This window comes from Macaca nemestrina, chromosome 5 (assembly GCF_043159975.1).
Source record: "Macaca nemestrina isolate mMacNem1 chromosome 5, mMacNem.hap1, whole genome shotgun sequence".
In the NCBI taxonomy this organism is placed as follows: Eukaryota; Metazoa; Chordata; class Mammalia; order Primates; family Cercopithecidae; genus Macaca; species Macaca nemestrina.
The window spans coordinates 79641638-79662829 of NC_092129.1; the positions used below are offsets into that span (position 1 = coordinate 79641638).

Sequence of the window (21192 nt, forward strand, 5' to 3'; positions counted from 1 at the left end):
TTCAGCAATCTCTGAATATATGAATACTTATAAATTATATACATTACCACTGAACTAATACATTATGCATATTAGAAAACATATACAAAAATAAAATCTTAAGAGGTGGAGACTTTAATCAAATAGAAAGAAGCTTTAGTGTTTTTTCCTGCATCTCAGTGAATGCCTTTCACATGCCGTGGGGCTCTGTGCTTCACCTTGGAGACCACATTCTTTAGTATTGCAGCCTGTACTTTCTATCCTCATTTCTCCCCTATCTGAGGTATTACCATTTCCTTCAAAATATTCTTGCTGTTTCCTGTGATTTGTGAAACCGACCTCCTAGGGGCTTTGAACCAGCATTGTGTGAAAATATTCAAGGAAGTACCATGTGTGTTGGCTTCCATCCCCCCCGCAGAAATATCAGAGGCATGTGTTTTGAATTACCTCCTCTGAATCATCATGAAAATATAATCTGCTACTCAGCTTTGAATAAATCAGATTCCTCTGTGACAAGGAAAGACTTACATTAAAAATTCAATTCCCCCCCAACATTTCCTATAATAAATCTATATTGTTTTTAAGAGAGATGAATCATAACATAGGTGCAAAAAAACCAGAATTTTATGTGCCTTATAAAAATATACCTTACAGTTAATAATTACTTTACAGGATGACAAATCAGAGTCAGAGTATCTTAAGTCCTTTTTCCAGTACTACACTCACAAAAAAACTTCATTAAAATTGTGTTTGAATAAAAATACTTACGTGCCCCAATGTACTTTCATGGAACAAGTCTTCTGCATTACACCAAATCCCTGCATTTCTTCAGTATCATCAAAGTAGGAACTTAGGATTCCTAACCCTTCCGGTTCAGTAAATAAGTCAATGTGACTAACTCTGTAATCCTGAAAAAATATAGATGCACAGACAGTAAGAATTGCACCATGCATTTAACTCTCTAGTAAGCTCATTCTTCTTCTTCTTACAACTAATCAAAATGAGCTTTAAATATACAAATACATTTCACAGAGCACCTGCCATTTTAGCCCTTTCCTGTTTCCATCCATGAATTAATAATCCACCTATTTTGGGGCAGACACACTTGCTTTAGTTATATAACTCAGTGTTGCATTCAAGCAAAGATCATCAGAAATGTATTTTATTTGAGTTTTGGAATATATTTATTTTTCTCATCCTCACTTGACCCTCCTTGGTCTGGGGTTTTGGTTCCTTTGCTCTGATATAATTATCCAAGCACAGAGACTTTAGTCTGTAGAACGGCTGCTCTTGGAGTCTTCCTCAGCCACTGTTTTGTGTCCATAAGCCCTCTGTTGATTTGTGGTAACTCTCCTTGACTGAGTAAACCTTTATGATACTGGTTTGATCTAAGTCATAAAAGCAAAAGCACACATTCATAGTGATTTACAAATCTCTGTACTTTGGTCATTGTTCCATGCCCTGCATATCTGTGGTCCCAACAGTCTTCAAAAGGCCTCGTCTGGTCGAGTGCCTAAGCATTAATGGAATATTTATTGAACCTCATCTATGCAGCTGAGTTGGGTGAACTGAGCAACAGAAGAAATTTTAACACCTGAATAAGCTCAGATGAGGCTTTTCAAATGTTATCAAAAGGAACAACTCTAATGAACTAAAAAGGTAACCTCTAAAATATATGCTCTGACTTATGTTTATGTTTCAAGAAACCATGCACATGATCTGTAAAGAAAATATAATCCATGACATATCAGGAGCTATAACCATACCCTTTAACATGGCACCATTCAGAAAAATGTACCTCAAGGAAACAAATTAGAAAATTATGAATTACTGGCCGTGCACAGTGGCTCACACCTGTAATCCCAGCCTTGGGAGGTCGAGGCGGGCAGATCACCTGAGGTCAGGAGTTCAAGAGCAGCCTGGCCAACATGGCGAAACCCCATCTCTACTAAAAACACAAAAATTAGCTGGGCATTGTGGCATGTGCCTGTAATCACAGCTACTGTGGAGGCTGAGGCAGGAGAATCACTTGAACCCCCAGGAGGCAGAAGTTGCAGTGAGCCGAGATTGCACCACTGCACTCCAGCCTGGGTGACAGAGCAAGACTCCATCTCAAAAAAAAGAAAAAGAAAATTATAAATTATTAAATGCACAAAAACATTCTCATGGCATTACTTATAATAGTAAAAAACTAGAAACAACCTTAAGATTCACTGAAAGAAGAAATAACAAATAAATAATGATACCTCATTTATGTACTAAATAATAAACAATGCATTGTTTCAATGGAATATGATATTCAGCTAAACCCTAAACCTATGGTAACATGAAAAGCTTTTGCTACAGTAAGTCTGCTACTGTCAGACAAAACAAGAGATCTCGTTTTCCTTCCCCATCTTCCTGAATGCACCCAAATCCTCACCCCACCAGATTCATACCTTCCCCAGTTCCAATCCCAAAGATGTTACCAAGGGGAGTGTGATTTTCAGGAAAGTGGTATAAAGAGAAAAAAAGGATTGAGAACCACAGTGTTAGGACAGACAGGTGGAACAGCATTGTCCCTGTATTATGATTACAACTGTGGAAAAAGCAAAGGGTAGAAAATTCAAAAAATAAAGGGGGAGAGGGCACTTCATGATGGGAATCAGATGATATTTTTAAACATTGCTTTATTACCAATATTATTTGAGCAGTAAATAAAAACTCTAGGCAAAATATTCCATTAATGAGGACATTTTGAAATAGGGTTTCTGAAGTCTTACTTAGTCTTCTCATATTATATACTTCAAGCAAATAAAAGATAAATCATTTAGCATACCAATTACCACCTAAGTTACTCAGAAATGTTGACCCAGGAAGTAGGCGACACTTTCCTCTGCCAAAACTGTTACTCATCTTTACTCATTCTCACATCAGAATGTTCCTTTTCTCTGTATTGCATCTTGACACTCGTCTCCGTTAAAACTTGGGATTTTAATTTTCTACTTAGAAGACACCATTAATTGCATTTTTAAGGTAAAGAATCATCAAATCCCAAGAGCCACAAAGAAAGACTCTGACAACACTTTTCTCATCAAATAACAAGAAACCAAGAAATGTTACCTCATCCATAAAGTGGCCTCAAATAGAGCAAGTAATATGTTGTTAAATCCACATGAAATCCTAGAGTTGATCAACCAAATTATTTTTGGATTATTTATTTTTCCAAAATAGAATTCCTATAAACCACTCAAAGTAATCACAACTCATACAGCAAACAAAAACACTAAGTAAATGAAAAATCTGTTCATAGATGCAGAACTCATTTAAACCAAGTTATCAGGTAAAATATATTTGGAAGATGGGAATAGAAGGACAGGCATAAAAGATTTACCTTAAGGGTTTATTGTGAAAAATTATCTAACCAATTATGTTTCTTTTAAAATTCTTTAAAGTGTACAAATAAACTTAAAATACAGAAAATACATCCCTAAGGCACCAAATATGTTTCCCAATCACTTATTTCGTGAAATGAACATTTCCCTTTAAGTACGAATCCATAAATATTTGTTGAATAAATAAAATCCAGATTTACCGCAACCTACCTGGACCACATGTCTGATGGAACCAATCACCACCGGCTTATCAGACTCTGCTTCCTCGTGACTTTCCAAAATGTCTTCTACACCCCAGAGACCAGAGAGTTCCAATTCTCCTTCTTCTAAGGGAATGGAGTGCCCTTCAAAATTTGGTTGCTCATACAAAATCCAACTAACAATAAAACACAGCAAAACCATTAGCCAGTCTTGGTGCGAGAGGCTTTGATTACTCAAATATCCTGGCTAATTGCCATTATATATATAGTATATTAGTGGCTAATTATCTAGCAATTAAAATAGCTTAAACTCTCCCTAACACTAATATTTTACTGGGTATAATTAAGTCTCTGATAACTCATGAACTATATCAGGATCTTAGAGAACTTTGGAGTTATCTATATGAATGCTATGGAGCTACTAATGTTCCAAGTAATTGCCAGGTGGTGGAGACTTATAAATGATAATATGTCAGATAAATGGATGTTTACTGTAGTGTTTTTTTGTTTTTTTCTGTCTCTTTTTTTTTTTTTGATACAGAGTCTTGCTCTGTTGCCCAGGCTAGAGTGCAGTGGTGCGATCTCAGCTTACTGCAACCTCCACCTCCCAGGTTCAAGCAATTCTCCTGCCTCAGCCGCCCGAGTAGCTGGGAATACAGGAATGTGCCACCAAGCCCGGCTCATTTTTGTATTTTTAGTAGAGACGAGGTTTCCCCAAGTTGGCCTGCTGATCTTGAACTCCTGGTCTCAAGTGATCTGCCCACCTCGGCCTCCCAATGTGCTGGAATTACAGGCATGAGCCATCATGTCTGGCCTTTTGTCTCTTCATGTGTGTAGAAAACATTTCTCTTAGAGAGATTTTAACTTACATATTACAGTCATATCAATGAATATGTTGGTACAAAAGACTATAGATATGGTAATGGAAAGCATTTTAACAATATTCTTCCGAACAACAGCCAAACACTAAAGAAAAACCTCATGTCAACGTATGGCAGTGTAAATGCTTACGCTTTCGAGAAAAAGAAGCCGACAAAAGTTGCAAAAGAAAGGAAAAAGCACTGTTCTATAAAAACAAAATTTGTGTAAAAAATTGCCACTATTATATATTGCATATTAGTGGCCAATTCTCCAGCAATTAAAATAGCATTTGTCTTCAAATTTAAGAATAAAAGCAAAACTTGTTTTTCTCATGACTATGTTGGAGATATAGGAAAAAATATTAAAATACCTAGAAATCTAACAGGAAAGCTGCTGCATATTTAATCCAATGGAGACCAAAAGAAAATCTTATGGATTTTTAAATCCATAAACATCCAGAGGTCTACCCTCTTTATTTCAAACAAGTTTACAAATAGGCACCAAAAGATAAGTATTATGCCAGATCAGCTATTTCTTTTTTTAAGCTGCCTTTCTCTACTCAGCTTCCTGTGTGTCTCCAAGAGGCAATGAAGTTGATAAAATGATTTCAGAAACTGTCAAAATATTTATTTTTTTCACTAGTTTCTTTACTTAACCAAAACAATCTTTTGTGGAAATATTGGAAAGCAAATTAAATTTTAAGTTAGTGCTGCACTGAACTATCATTAAAAAATTAGAAAAATGCCTTTATAGATTGTTTTGGTTTTTCCTTATAGATTTTTTTTCCTTATTGTTTCTTTACTTTGCCTTTTCCTACGTGTTCTCAAGTTTCCTTATAGATTTTTTAAAAGTCCTTTCTGGTCTATCAACACGACTAGTGCAATTCTTATCAACCTCATTTAAAGGTCATCAACCAAAAGTGTGTTATGGGCCCTGATTTATGATTAGTTCAAAGCAATATTATGGGGAAACATGGGAAAAAGAAGCTTGTTGCACTGTACTGTTTTGATTTTTCTCCCATAAACATGTATCACTGCTATAATCAGAATAATGATTTAAAATGACATTGTTAAGATATGAATCCCTTATCTTACCACGAGTAGTATTTCCTGTGCTTTCCACTGCTAAAGCCATAATTTTAAACTAGTAGTGAGGACTAAAAAGGTAATTAAGCATGTGAAACACAAACATTCAACATCAGGAACTTAAAGTGCCATTCTTACCATCCTCTAACAACTTTTATGAGTATCACTGGAGAGAGGCTCCAAGAACTGCAATCCTGAATGTCACTGAAAACTTCGATGCACTTCTCGGAGACATCGGGTTCACTATATATCACTACCTGCATGAAAACGAAAGTGGTAGCACAATTTGTCATGCTCTATCAGACCAAAATAGAATCAAGGCTAGAAACAGAAAATAATCTTACCTTTCCAGGTCGGGGATTGAGTTTATTTTGGACACTTCCTCTAAGTGTCTGTAATCAGATGAACAAAAACACAACAAATAATTACAACTTCACATAACAATCCTCTTTTTCCACCCATGATCCTCTAGGTGGATCACACTTATCCCACACTGTATTGATTTTGAAACGTCCACTCTAATCAATGCTAAAGTTGTATTAAAACTCTTTGAGTTCATACTTTTAAATTAAGGTTTTTTCACCTCTACCTGAATTTGCCATTGCAATTTCTCCTAATTTAAATGTCTAGGCTATTTCCACCAATGCTAGAAAATTCAGGGCACGTATGTTTCTTGTCAGTTCACAGAATAAGAACTCAGCTAAGAAATTCTAATTCAAATAATATCAGTATTATATCAAATAAAGAGAAATTATAATATATTAATCACTTTTGTGTTCATATACATACCCTATCTGAATCCATACAAATATTGTTTTCTCATAGTAAATCTATAACCATATAACAACCACTAAACAGAAGTGTTTACGGTATATATGGTATATTTCATAATGTACATTGCACATAGTATATTTAATCCCCCTTTTTTTTCTTTTGAGATGGAGTGCAATGGCGTCATCTCGGCTCACTGCAACCTCCGTCTGGGTTCAAGCGTTTCTCCTGCCTCAGCCTCCTAAGTAGCTGGGACTACAGGTGCATGCCACCAGCCCAGCTAATTTTTGTATTTTTCTTTTAGTAGAGATGGGGTTTCACCATGTTGGCTAGGATGGTTTCGATCTCTTGACCTCGTGATCCGCCTGCCTCGGCCTCCCAAAGTGCTGGGATTATAGGTGTGAGCCACCAAGCCCAGCCTAATCTTGCTTTTTTGATAGACAAAATGCATTTTAATATGGCTCCAAAACTAATCATTTTCAAGACCATCTAACAAGACCAGTAAAACCAGAAATTCATAAGATAATAAAATAGTAATTATACATGTAAAAATATTACAAAATATGAACTACTTTCAATGCTGACTAGGATGCCTATTTTAGGAACTGCCTTTGCTCTGACTGCTCTTGCATCACACCAGAGTGTAGATATGGCCAGAAGACCACAAAAGGCTGGGGTGCGGTGGCTCACGCCTGTAATCCCAGCACTTTGGGAGGCGGAGGTGGGCAGATCACCTGAGGTCAGGAGTTCGAGATCAGCATGGCCAACATGGCAGAACCCTGTCTCTACTAAAAACACAAAAATTAGCCAGACGTGGTGGTGCTCACTTATAATCTCAGCTACTTGGGAGGCTGAGACATGAAAATCGCTTGAACCTGGAAGGCGGAGAGGTTGCAGGGAGCCAAGAACATGCCACTGCACTCTAGCTTGGGTGACAGAGCAAGATTCTGTCTCTTAAAAAAAAAAAAAAGTACATAAGGGCCCCCCTAGAGCATTATCAGAAGCCAAATGGTATATACCTATTTATGCATATATATACATTAGAAGTAGATAAACTGAAGAAAAAGCCTAAAATTTAAAACAAAATTCAGGTAAAACTTTCATGATTGAATAGTTATACAATCAATAAAAGCCCAGGACCTAAAGAAAGGCCATTATTTTTTAATCATAAAAAGGCCTAGAAAAAGTATCAAGATTTTATTTTTCCTTTTTATGTCATTTGACTTGATTTTTATAAGGAAACTGTATATTCTGTTATCAGCTTTGTCAGACTGTAGTTAAATAAGGAAAGTGATCTAAGAACAATTAAAAAGAACAAAGCAGTAATGAATGGGAAGTGGACCAGTGGAAATTTTGTGCTTGAGAGAAACAGTTAAGAATTTTATGATTTCTGGGTACCATAGGCTGATTCAGTCTTATTTGTTTATAGGAGTGGTTCTCAAAGTGTGGTTCAGAGGCCAGTGGGGGGTCTCCAAGATCCTTTCAGGTAGTCCATGAGATCAAAACTATTTTCATAATAAGAAGAGGTCATCTGCCTTTTTCATCTCTTTCTCAAATGTGCAGTGGAGTACAAGGCTCCATGATGTGTGATGGCATCGTTGCTCTGAGCACTGCTGCAGTGTGCACTTGTATGTTCTGGTGTTTTCCAATTTTCTCAGCAATTATTTCTAATATAATCAATTCTGATAGGCAGAACCCATACAAACAAAAGCTCATTGGGGTTCTTAATCATTTTTAAATGTAAAGGGTCCTAACACCAAACATCTGAAACCCAAACTTTACGAAAGTTTATGAAATCACATGAAAAAGGGATCTGCACCTCTGCTGGAAACCCAACCATATATTTTGAAAGAGCTTGCAACATCACATTCTCTGACAGGACTGTAGCAAAAGCCAATGTAATACATTGAACTATGCTGCAGTACCCTGTACAGACCAGGAAAAGTGCAAGGTATTTTCTGCCTGGATAAACTGGGCTGGATTGCGGTCCACACTTGCCAGACAGCCGGGTTCACAGGACGGACCACCAGAATACAAGCCCCACTCAGGCTTCTAGCCTGGCAGAGCTGATCACTAAACTCATATCCCACCTTCCTTTCTCATAGTCCTCCCTTACCTTAAATAAGCTTGGTAACAAAAAGGCACAAATTCACATCAAAAACTGAGTAAAGTAAACATCTTCTGAAGAGAGATAAAAGAAGATGCAGAAATCAAAATTATTCCCCAAAATCATGTTTTGCTATCTTCTCTCTAATATTTAAGATCCAATGAAAACCAAAATTCTTTACTCCCCACAGCTTTGCAGGGGAAAAAAATATTTCCCTAATGAAAACTAATTCCCAATAAAGAGAAAATACTTTTTCAATTGCATAGGATAAACACCTATTGCTACTTATGGGAAAAAAGAGTGAATCTCATAGAGATAAGGATTAAGAAAAAGTTTCCCTGGCTGGGGACTTCCCAAATAGAGGAAGCTGCTTCACAGATCTTCAGAATTCTAAGTATAGCACTGAGCACTTTTACATAGAATAGGTAAGAAAAAGCATCTTGTCTGTCTCTGAACTCCACAAGTTTACCTATAGTTTTCACAATACAACATATAAATTCACATGTGCCTTAAAAGATCACATGCCAGCCAGTCAAGATGGCTCACACCGGGTAATCCCAACACTTTGGGAGGCCGAGGCAGATGGATCACAAGGTCAGGAGTTCGAGACCAGCTCGGCCAATATGGTAAAACCCCCGTATTTGTATTTTTAGTTTTTACTAAAAATTTGTATTTTTTGTATTTTTGTATTTTTAGTTTTTACTAAAAATACAAAAATTATCCAGGCGTGGTGGCACGCACCTGTATTCCCTGCTACTAGGGAAGCAGAGGCAGAAGAATCACTTGAACCCAGGAGGCGGAGGTTGCAGTGAGCTGAGATTGCGTCACTGCACTCCAGCCTGGGCGACAGAGCAAGACTCTGTCTCAAAAAAAAAAAAAAAAAAAAAATCATGCACCTTAAAACATTTGTAGCTTTATCTCCCTGCAAGACTACAGAGGCCTTCAGTGAAGATTCTTAGTACATTTTTTTCTTGCCCTCTAACAGTCTCTTGTACATTGCAGGTTTTCAAATATGTGATGAATGAATAAAAACTATAGCGCATGAGTTTAACCATTTCTAAAAGAATAACAGGAGTTGCTCATCATCCCTCTCTTCCCTTGCTTTATAAATACCCCAAATAAATAATAATACATTGCTACTTACCATTGTGTCTGATAATGACATTCCAGAAAAAGAAATGCCTGGGTCATACCGGCTTGATTTGAAAAGACCCATGAAGTCGGTGTCACTGTTTCCGCAGTTTGGCAAGTTTGATTTAAGAACATTTTCAGTATGATTAGCCTTTTCCATATCATCATTCTTCAGTTTTGAAAATTCAGAAAATTTAGTTTCCAGCAAGTGTAGGTTGCTTCGTGAATCCAGATCTTCTTTATCTTCTTTGGTTTTCTCTTTTTGCGGGTATTTTTCCATGTGGCTTGGACTTTTCAAACTGGAGTGTGATGTACTTGACGAGTTGAAACTGAAGACCTTTAAGGAGTTGTCGGGTAGATTTGGCTGTTCTTTGTTCAAACCACAGGGCGGGGCACCCTCAGTCGTGGGCTGTGACACTGAAGACTGAGATAGGGAACCGTTCTGAGAAGTACTGAAAGCCGTGGTCATAGTGTTGACTGATGTCACAGAAGGAGAAAAGATTTTGTCTTGTGGTAAGGAAGATAACAAGCTTGAGAAAAGTGCACTTTTTTCTAGTCTCGATCTCTTAATGCTACCACTTGTGATGTCCCTGTTCTCTTTGTCATTGATTTCCGGCATCACCAGAGGCTCACTGTTCCCATTAGTGTTGGTGTGCAGGGACTTGAAGAGGACACTCTGTTCAGCAGATGCACGTTTGGGTCTCAGTTGGGATTTTGTGTCAAGGCTCTGCATCAAATGTAAAGCCGGGGACATTTCTGGCTGACTTTCCTTCTTCTTCCCCAAACCAAAGGTAAACACATTGGGATCAAACACCTTTTCTAAATGGTCTTCATGAATAGGAGGCATGGCAAAGTGAGGAGCAGGAGAATTTGGCATCCTGGCCTTCTTTCTTTTCATGGGCATACAAACTGCACTATCCATCTGTTTTATAATTTCAGTGAATTTTTCCATATCAGAAGAAGAATCAAATACACTGTCATCACTACCAGCAGAAATGTTCAAAAAACCAGCAGGGCTATGCCAGCCGTGTCTAACAGTCTGATCTGGCTTTTGAGGAGTGTCTAAGTGATTTCCACTGCTGGGAGAGTTGGTGGGACTAGATTCAGTCATCAGGGGTGTTCTGTTGCCCTGACTTTGAGCCTGAATAGGCAAAGTTTTCTCTGATGCTGGTGGCACAACTTGTGGGCCAGATTTTGCCGCGAGCTCTGCTGTGCAATGAGAGTGTTCGGGTGACATGCTCTTATTGCCCAGTACTTCCTCTTGTAGGGGAGCACAACTTGCAACGGAAACCACTTCAGGTTCATTACTGTGACAAGTTGGCAACTGCACTTCTCTAACTTCAGAGCTCTCTGGGATGACCTGGGAGCTCACATCCTGGGTGCTCTCCACGGGGAGCACGAAGGACCTGACCTGGACGAGGACTCTGGATGGACACTCACTTCCCACAGCTTCTGGACTATGCTCTGTGGACAAAGGAGGGTTTGTCTCTCCTCCAAGTTCTGAAAGTGGCATTTTCTCATTGTTCTGATGAGACACAGGCAAAACACGTCCTTTGTGATTTTCTGACACTCTCAGATCAGTGCACGGAAAACTGCTTATGGGCGATTGAACACATGTGTCTTTGGCAACATCCCCAGGAGTGGGTGCAGACAGTGAAAGAGAAGGCTCAGGAGATGACTCAGTAGGGGCCTGTGAGTCAGAAGATGTATGCTGTGGCTTTGGCATGGCTGCTGGGGGTAAATCTTTGGTATCCACAGTGATGGGGATGTCTTGTGCTGCATTGGTTACATTTTCAAGTACAAGTCTTTTGCTGTCTGCAGCCTCTGAGTCCTTCTCTAAGAGCTTATGATCTTTGACAGGAATCAGAGCAGAAGCCACTGGTTCTGAAGGGCAGCCAGCATCTATTTGCACATCTGCTTTATCATCTTGGTTAGGTTGAGGACCAAGAGCTTGATTCTCAGAAGGGTCTCCATTCATTCCTCCGGTTGCTGGTAGAATCTCTTCTTCCGAGAGAGTAACTTTGGTTTCTACAGCAGTTTCCTTCACCAGCACACCACTCTGGGGACTGTTTGGCATTACTTTCTTTTCAGGTTGCTCCATTTCTTTGGCTTTTTTGGCTAAATTCAGCTTTGCCCTCCCAACAAACGTTTTACTAGAGGCAGGAGTGTTCCTTGTGCCTCGAATGTCAGTGTGTCTTGGGCTACTGTTTGCCCGTTTGTTTTCAAATAAGGAGATTTTGGTGGCAGTGTTGCCTTTGTGAACTGGCTGGCTAAATGGATTGTGCTCATTTCCCAAACTGTCAAGATTCTTAGGGGTTTTAAGATTTAGTTCCACATGTTTGGGCTTGGCAGGGCTGTGAGGAAAAAGCAGGAAGACAAAGTTATTGACCTAGTTTTAAAAAGTGAACACACAAACCAACTAATTATAAAACTATGAAAAGCCAACGTCTCCCTGATATATAACATTTGGAGTGTGTTGTGTGTGTGTGTGCGCGCACACATGTGTTTTTAAGACAAGGTCTTGCTCTGTCGCGAAGGCTGGAGTACAGCAGCGTGATCATCGATTGCTGCAGCCTGAAACTCCTGGGCTCAGGCAATCCTCCTGCTACAGCCTCTCAGGTAGCTGGGACTACAGGCACATACCACACACCCAACTAATTTCTTTATTTTTATTTTTTGTAGAATGGGGTCTATGTCACCCAGACTGGTGTCTCAAACTCCTGGCTTCAAGCAACCCTCCCATCTTGACCTCCCCAAGTGCTGGGATTACAGGCATGAGCCACCATTCTCTGCCACATTTGTTTTTTAATGAAACTATTTTTAAATAGTCCTAAGTACACTATCAACTATTTTTAATGGGTGTTTTGCTTGCATATGAGGGATCGGAAGATTATGTAGCCAAGAAACTCTAGGGATGAGGGAGGAACCAATTTATTGAGCACCTAGCATGTATGCACAGTGCTTGGCACTAGGGTTGGAAGACATCTTAAGGCCCGAAGAACATTAGAAGAAATTTAAATATTTAATGCATTTCCATACTCCAACATCAATTATGTATTTTTATTTTAGCATAACTTTTTAAGTATTATCTCAAAAGGATAGATTTTAAAAATTCATCTACTATTGACCTCTTTGGATATTTTATTCCTCTCATCCTTCCCCCATAAGATTTTCTCTGATTATAAGTGTGTTCACTATAGCAACTTTGGATAATATTTAAAAATTACTGAGGCCGGGCACGGTGGCTCAAGCCTGTAATCCCAGCACTTTGGGAGGCCGAGACGGGCGGATCACGAGGTCAGGAGATTGAGACCATCCTGGCTAACACAGTGAAACCCCGTCTCTACTAAAAAATACAAAAAACTAGCCGGGCGAGGTGGCGGGTGCCTGTAGTCCCAGCTACTCGGGAGGCTGAGGCAGGAGAATGGCGTAAACCCGGGAGGCGGAGCTTGCAGTGAGCTGAGATCCGGCCACTGCACTCCAGCCTGGACCACAAAGCGAGACTCCGTCTCAAAAAAAAAAAAAAAAAAAAAAAAAAAAAAAAAATCACTGATAATCCTACCAGTCAGAGAATAACATTTTTAAACATTTCTAATGTTTTTATAGGCATAATTAAATATTTTGAATAGAATTGAGATTATTCTGTTCATATAATTTGATATCTTGCTTTTTCAAGAAATAAAATGACTTAACCTTATAGTTAACATTTTTCAGATTACCAAAAAATTTGTTTGAAAAGCTGTCTTAATGCTGCATGGAAGTCCATCATATGGATGTACCATCATTTACGTATCAATTATGCAGCTGTTGGTTTTGTCACCACCTCTTGGGCAAGAGAGTCTCCCCTTTCTCTGTCACATTTCTTGGGTATAGTTACCCCCAGTGGAAATAATAAGTCTTTGAATGTACACAGTGCTTTCTTTCAGAGAAACAAATGTGCTCTGTTTGGCATTCTCTGGCTCTGGTCCTGGCTTTTATGCTAATTATCTGTGTGAACCTGGTCAAGTTACGTTACCTCTCTGGACTGTACCTTCTTCATCTTTAAAAAAATGAGATGGTTTAGAACAGAGTTGTTTTTATTTCCCCCAACTTACAGTTGAAGGAATCCCTGGGGTTTTCTTCAAGGGCTACAGCTGGGGAAAGTAGGGACAGGGATGGGGCTGTCCACTCTCCTTTCAACCAGAATCACTCCCAGTATCTGTTTTATTTATTGCTCCTATTTAAACTTTCTTAGAAGAAAGGGTTCCACAGCATATATATATATATATCTATATATTTATATATAAATATATATTTTATATATAAATATATCCTATTTATAGATATATAGATATATATCTATATATTTATATATTTATCTATATATCTATAGATATATATCTATATACTTATATAGATATCTGTATATCTACATATCTATCTATATCTATATATATCTACATATATAGATCGATCGATCTATCTATCTATCTATCTATCTATCTATCTATCTATCTATCTATCTATCTATATCTCCCAGCACTTTGGGAGGTGAAGGAGGGAGGATTGCTTGAGCCAAGGGGTTCAAGACCAGCCTGAGCAACATACTGAGACCCAGTCTCTACAAAAAAAAAAAAAAAAAAAATTAGCCAGGTGAAGTGGTGCATGCCTGTAGTCCCAGCTACTCCAAAGGCAGAGGTGGGAGATAACTTGAGTCCAGAAGATCAAGGCTGCAGTGAGCTATGGTTGTGCCACTGTACTCCAGCTTAGGTGACAAAGCAAGACTCTGTCTCAACAACAACAACAAAAGTCTAAACCATTGGTCTAGTGGTTTATAAAATGGGAGAGATAAAGCATAACCACTAACAGTCACTGATTGTCAAGAACTTGAGAAATGCTTCATCGGGCTCACCTAATTCATATACAACTTTATACATTCTATTTTTGGCTGAGGAAGTTGAGGCGTCAAGAAGGAACTTGCCTGAGGTTATGCAGCTAATAAGTGACAGGGCCACAATTTGAAGCCAGGTGCTCTGGTTTCAGATGCCATGCTCCTAACCACTAAACTATTCTACTTCTTCAGATAGGCTTGGACTATACCCGCCTGGACGAGCTCCTCTGGTTCTTTCCATCTTTATCATTTAAAGTCAGTGAATTATCATGAGATCCATAACATAACATAGACTTTAGAGGCCACTTTGATAATGAGAACATACAAGTGGAGACACTGAAATCCCATGCTGCCTCTCCTTCATGGACTTGGCCTTCATGAAGCTTGGGCCTGGCTAGGTGCAGTGGCTCATGCTTGTAATCCCTACACTTTGGGAGGCCAAAGTGGGTGGATCACTTGAGATCAGGAGTTCCGAGACTTGCCTGGCCAACATGGTGAAACCTTGTCTCTACTAAAAATACAAAAATTGTCGGGTGTGGTGGCACATGCCTGTAATCCCAGCTACTTGGGAGGCTGAGGCTGGAGAATTGCTTAAACTCGGGAGGTGGAGGTTGCAGTGAGCCAAGATTGTGCCACTACACTCCAGCCTGGGCAACAGAGTGAGACTCTGTCTCAAAAAAAAAAAAAAAAAAAAAAAGAAGCTTGGGCCTAAGGAGCTTCTAGAAGGGACAGGCAGTATGACTGCTGGTGAGTCACCTTATCCTTCTGGATAAAATAAAACTGGGCTGGATACCATCAAGTCCTCTCCAAAAGCAGCACTGAGAATTTAGATTTTAATTTTTTCAAATTTTATTTGATACTAAAGTTGAGGCTGGGATCAGTGTCTACTGCCTGTAATCCTGGCATTTTGGGAGGCTGAGGCAGGTGGATCACTTGAACCCCGGAATTTGAGACCAGCCTGGGGAACATGGCAAAATCTTGTCTCTAAAAAAATACAAAAATTAGCCAGACGTGGTGGTGCACCTGTAGTCCCTGCTACTAGGGAGGCTGAGGTGGGAGGATCACCTGAGCCTGGGGAAGTCCAGGCTACAGTGAGCCATGATCATGCCACTGCAATCCAGCCTGGGTAACAGAGTGAGACCCTGTCTCAAAAATAAATAAATAAATAAATAAATAAATTTGATCTCTGCTCATAAATTTCTCCCAGGTATTGCTTTCCCCAATATCACCATAAGATACTTAGGCTCCGTTATTGCATGCCCATATCTTAAATTTAAAAGGAAAATTAATTTATAAGCATTTCCTTAAAGATCAAATTATGAAACCAGTGAGATGATTAGAAATAGAAAGCTTCAATTTGCTATCAGTTAATGAGGGATGGTCACATACCAGAGAATATACTTTTTAAAAATTCTCACTAATGAGTTCAAGGAAGGGTACTCAATTCAAACATCGTAGTGTATCTTATGATGTAAATAGGAAACACTACAGGTTAGCAGGCTACCTTAAGGACAGGAAACACATATCTGCACATTAAAGATTTACACCAAGATCAAAATAAATTTTACAACCAAACTTTCTGTGCTATTAAGTTGTGCTACCAAGAGTCACTACAATTAACCTAGTTCAGACTGATTAAAAGGAAGGCTCCTATAATTCATGTTGTAATGCCTTCATTATGAGAGAGGGGAAAATAATTTGGAGTCCAAAAAGCCATAGTTCTATTATAAGAGGAAAATTCTTCTTATTCTACATATACCATTTTAAGAATTTCAACATTCAGCACTTAGTAGAGAACTTGAAGGAATAATTTTTCTAACAGCATAAAGAAACATGTTACTTCAGTGGCATTATTTTTCAGGGAATATGAAATAGTTTTTCTAACTCTTCAGTCTCAAATTGTTTTAAAGAATAATCTGATTAACATCTTGCGATACGGTCATAGGAAGAATTAAAGGGTCTGAAAAAACCATCAGTCACAAAGAAATGGGTCAAAGGACTAGAAATAATTATTAATTTTTAAGTCAATAATTTGCCAAATGACCATGTGCAAGGCACCACGCAAAACAAATACATTGAATGTCTGGTAAAGAAAATTTTTAGGTAGAAATTAATCAGAACTAGGAAAGAGACATTTGGTTTAGTTCTATTACAGAGAACAGCACACGAAGAATTTCATTGTGAGATCATCTTTCCTGTTTGTTTAGCCTACTCTTTCGCAGTGTAACATTTCTGGTTTTACTACTGGTGTCTTCTGATTGGAAGACAGCTGAACCATCCTTCTTAAGGTACACAGCAATGTTTCTCTAAGGCTCACATTTAGGAGGCTTTAGCATTCAATCACACTGGTCTTCTATAAATAATAGGCATCATTCACCCAGCTTATTTCTCTGATGCTACCTACCATTACAGAATAAATCACTGACTATATCAAAGGTCTCCAGGTTGGCAGCTCGTGAGATAGTCAAGTTATTCATTAAGCATACTTCCCTCTCAGAGTTCCTCTAAAGCTTACTTACCCAAGAAATCAAATAGAATGAAAGAAACCATTAAGTTCAAGAATTATAATGATAATGTTGTTAAAATACCCACTCTTTGAACAAATATGTGAATGGAGGAAAAACTTAAGCACTTAATCATTATTCACCTGTGCTAAGTGGGAGTGGTGAGGGAGAAGAAGTGTGGGAAGGGAGGGTCTTACCAGTTTCAGAGTACCTTGCTTATCCTTTCCACCTATACAAATTGCATTTATGATCAAGGCACAAGGCCCAGCTCCTCCAAAGCACCAGCAGTGATTTCTTCCTTGCTAGCACTTCCCCAGGCTTTACAGATGGTAACATTCATTTGGCAATTTCATCAGATATCGTCTCGTATTGTTATTTGATTTGTGTGCTTCTTGTGTGCCAGATGGGGCTATAAAAATTTCAGGGCAATATCCTGAGTCATAGTTGTAGGGTTTTTTTCCCCACAGTGCCTAGCACAATATCTTGCACAGAAAGTATTAAATAAATTACTTGTGAAATGAATAAACTTAAGCAAGTAGTCACAGTTGTTTTGTGCTTTCATGCAGCACAAAGAGGAAGAAGCAACCAAGATACATGAATTAGGGACTTTTTGAAAAAGGCTTAGGCCAATAATGCACTATGTTCCATAAAATGTTTTGGAATCATCTTAAACTCACACCTGTCACAGCTGCTTTCATGTAGCAAATAATCTTTTGTATGATTATTGATCTTTATTTCAATAACTGAAAACTACTTTTCAACCTGGGTCCAAAAGTATCACCAGACTCCCTAACATTATAAAGGAGAAGAAGCAACCAAGATACTTGTATTAAGAACTTTTCTTGTGTGTATGTGCGTTTAAAACTTTTTGCCAATAAATGCATTGAGTTCCATAAAAGGTTCTGTGAATTCTCTTAAAACTCACACATGTCAAAGCTACTGGGTCGTACTTAACATGTTACTGTTTGCTCCATATTTTGAAATTCACAGCACATGTATTTTAAGAACATCCCACGTTGGAACACCCTTGTACCTTTTGAATAAAGAATAGAATCAGCTCATGTCAGGCCGTAAGGTCTTATCTCTCATCTACATAAACTTTGAGCTTCAAGGAAAATCCTATTTTTACATTCGTTAAACTTAAATCTTGTGTTAAAAAGGGAACTAACTGAGGAGGCTGCCACGGGTGGCATCTTAAACCTTGACTGTGTAAACTGGCCCTTCACTATCTTAAGTTCAGCATGGAGGGGAAAGTTCAGTGACCAGACAGACATTTCTTCCACAATGCAAAGACCCCGAGCCTCTCAGAGCCGACCCCCAGCACATGTGCGGACAGCAACTCCGCCGGGACTTGCACGGCTACTTACAGGGTCACTTTAGTGGTCACCGTCGACCTGCCCACGCCGAAATGGTTCCTGGGCTTCAAGCCGTCGGCGTCAGAAGCTCCAGGCGCTCCGGCCGCTCTGCCCAGCTCTTTGCTCCGACCTCCCTCTGCCCGGCCGTCGAAGTGGTTGGGGAGCGGGCCCCTCTTGTGCTCGGGCTTGATCTCCGGCAGCAGCGAGCTGCTCTTGACCGGGAGTTCGCGGGGGACGGCCCGGGCCACCTCCTCCCCGCTCTCGGCCGCAGCGCCCTTGGTGACCGGGCCGGGATCTGGCACCCTCTTCGGTGGAGACTCCTTGGCGGGAGCCCGCGGGCCGCTGGCGGGCGGGGCGGGCACGGCCTCGAGGGCACGGCTCCTGCCCTTCCTCTTGGTGGGGGACGAGGCCGGGGGTGGCTGTTTGCTCCGGTCCGACTCGCCTCGGAGCTGCCCTTTGGGGCCGGGGCCGGGCTTGGACTCTGGGCTCGCAGCTGAGGCAACGCCCCCGTCGAGGGCTGCCCGCGGAGATTTCACTTTCTTTTCCGCCGAGGAGCAGTCGCTGGCCGCGTTTGGCGCCACCTCGTCGTCGAACACCGCGTCGTCCCTGGCCGCGCTCTCAGGGAGCTCGGCGTCCGCTCCGGGGGAGTCGGTGGATTTCTGCGACCTCCTCCGCCTCCCGGACCTGCGGCCGCTAGGCTTCTTCTCCATGTCGTCCCAGTCACCGCAATCTTCCGCCCTGGGAGTAATCACGACCGGCTCGTCCACTTGCGCCCCCTCAGTCTTACTCAAGTAGATGTCCAAAGTTAGCACCTTAGTAGGGTGGGCGCGACCCCCGGGCCGGGCTGTGCAGTCTGCCTGCGCGGAGCTGGCCGTGTGCGCTGCACCCTCGGCCGGAGGCTCACCTGTCAGAGCAGACGCGCCCTTGGGGGGCTGGATGCGGGCGTCACGGGGTCCCAGGGAGCCTTCTTCCGCACACACACCTGGGGCTCCTTCAGGGGCCTCGCCTAGTTCTCCCCTGGGCCGCTCCCGGGTGGGTGACCCCGGCGCACCCCTCGCACCCAGGAAAGCCTCCTGTTCGTGGCCAGCACCTGGTGAAGCGTCCTCCCCCGTACTGCGGGCGGGCGTCTCTGCGTTCTCTTGCCTGGAGGAATTTCCCTGCGAGGAATGCAGCTGCTTGGCAGCGGTGGTGGCATCTGGGAAAGGCTCTCCCTCTGCCTCCAGAGGTTCTAATTGGGGTGAATCATTTTCATGGCACTGCTGCACAGCCACAGCCGCTTCACTGCTGTTCCAGCGAGGTGACAGCTCGGCGTCATGGGGGGCTGCGGGGCCACCGCTCTCAGGGAGCTCGCCCTCTGCCTCCCGGGGATTCTCCCGGGGGGAGCCCTCCTCGCTCGTGTCCGCTTGCTTCAGCTGGCTGCTCTGAGATCTGCTCTTCTCACTCTCTCTCTCTGGGAGATTAGAAGAGGCTACCACATCTTTGGGAGACAGTGGTTTGGCATTTGATCTGGTGGGACTCTCTAGCCCGTTTCTACTGTTCCTTCTCCTTCCTGTAGTGAATAGAGTGCCAAGTTTCCCCAAAACTGGCTTCCTTCTGTTCTCCTCTGGAGGTTGTGCTCTGGACTGAAAAATAAAAGGGATGAGGAGGGAACATATGAGAATCTGGTGTTTTTCCCCTTAGACGTACATTACAGAACTACCAGCCAAAATGATAACAGACCAGAGTTTCTAATTGAAAATGATAAAGTTATGTTTATGTTACATTCATTCCAACAAAATAAACTCTGGTTTTACTTTTGAATTTTTCTTGAACACCTTAAGTTTCTGGCACTAGTTAGAATAGCATTTTCTTTGAATTCGTGTTTTTTAAAGGAAAATTTGAACGGTCCAAATAATCACATATACAAAATAAATAGTTCCTTGCCCTCTCTAGCTTTTTTACCTTCTTCCTCAATAAAGATGCAATTTATAAACAACGGTGCATGTGACCATGGGGCAGCAGTAAACACATTAAAGTATCCTAAGGCGGACTTTCCCCGAAACACCGCCCTTTCTTTTTGTAGGAGGGAAGGAGGACGAAGAAAAAAAAACAGTTTTAGCAGCCTTCTCCTCGAGAACAGTAAGAAGCCACCCGGGTTCAACATACAGTACCTGCAACAAGAAAACCTTAAGCAAGCTCAGAGGAAGCGAGCACCTGGGCCCCGCCCTAGCCCGAGCTCCAATGGGAGGAGGGCGCGAGCGTTCAAAACACCCGAGTGATCCCGCGGCTGCTGAGCGCACCGGAAGGGCTTTTGCCTGTGGGAGTTCCTACCCAGTGAACGAGGAGGAGTGCGCGGGGGTAGCAGGCGAGGTTGCAGGGGTGATCGCCTTTGCTCACTGCCCCCTCGAGCTGAGGAGGCGTGGCTGAAAGATGCGCGGGACTCTGCCTACTTGGCCCCGGGACCCGTTCCTTACCACTCGTGTGGTTCCGGGGGCGCACGGCTGGAGCCCCAGGGGCTGGCTCACCCATGCGAGGGTGCCGGGCAGCCTGCGAAGGATCCGCAGCGCTCCCAGTAAGGGGGAAAACCTGGGCTTCGTATATTGCCTGGAGCAAAACGGCTAGCATCCGGTGCCCGCTCCAGAAGGAAGGCGGGAGGGAGCGCAGAACAAACGAATAAAAGCAAACCCGCCAATGGGCGCGGTGACACACCGGGGTCGGGTTAGCCAGAATGGGGACTGGGTAGGTGCCGGGCATAGAGGTGGGCAGGAAGAGGAGGAGGCGAGCCTGGGAAAGGGAGGGAGCAGGGGCAGCGAGCCCAGCCTGGCTCCTAGGAGTGGGAAGCGTATTTGCGTAAGGACTCCTCTGAAACCAGGCCAAACGTGCGGCTCCTGTATTTCTTAAGAATGAACTCTTACATTGAAAACCCGGGTGCCAGCTTGAGTCCTGGCGATGCAGGAAAGAGCCCCACCTTTCCTG

The 21192-nt window shown here is 41.6% G+C and overlaps 1 protein-coding gene across 1 annotated transcript in view; it reads right to left on the bottom strand.

The window, feature by feature from the left end:
- Positions 1 to 21192, bottom strand: part of CRYBG1 (crystallin beta-gamma domain containing 1) — a 214322-nt gene that overhangs the window by 38636 nt on the left and 154494 nt on the right. Inside the window, exons 3-8 of the mRNA XM_011736406.3 lie at positions 18250 to 19859; positions 9522 to 11862; positions 5844 to 5891; positions 5638 to 5756; positions 3564 to 3729; positions 748 to 887 (exon numbers count right to left, since the gene is read on the bottom strand). Coding sequence (XP_011734708.2) covers positions 748 to 887; positions 3564 to 3729; positions 5638 to 5756; positions 5844 to 5891; positions 9522 to 11862; positions 18250 to 19859 — 4424 coding nt within the window. The remainder of the gene's footprint in view (positions 1 to 747; positions 888 to 3563; positions 3730 to 5637; positions 5757 to 5843; positions 5892 to 9521; positions 11863 to 18249; positions 19860 to 21192) is intronic.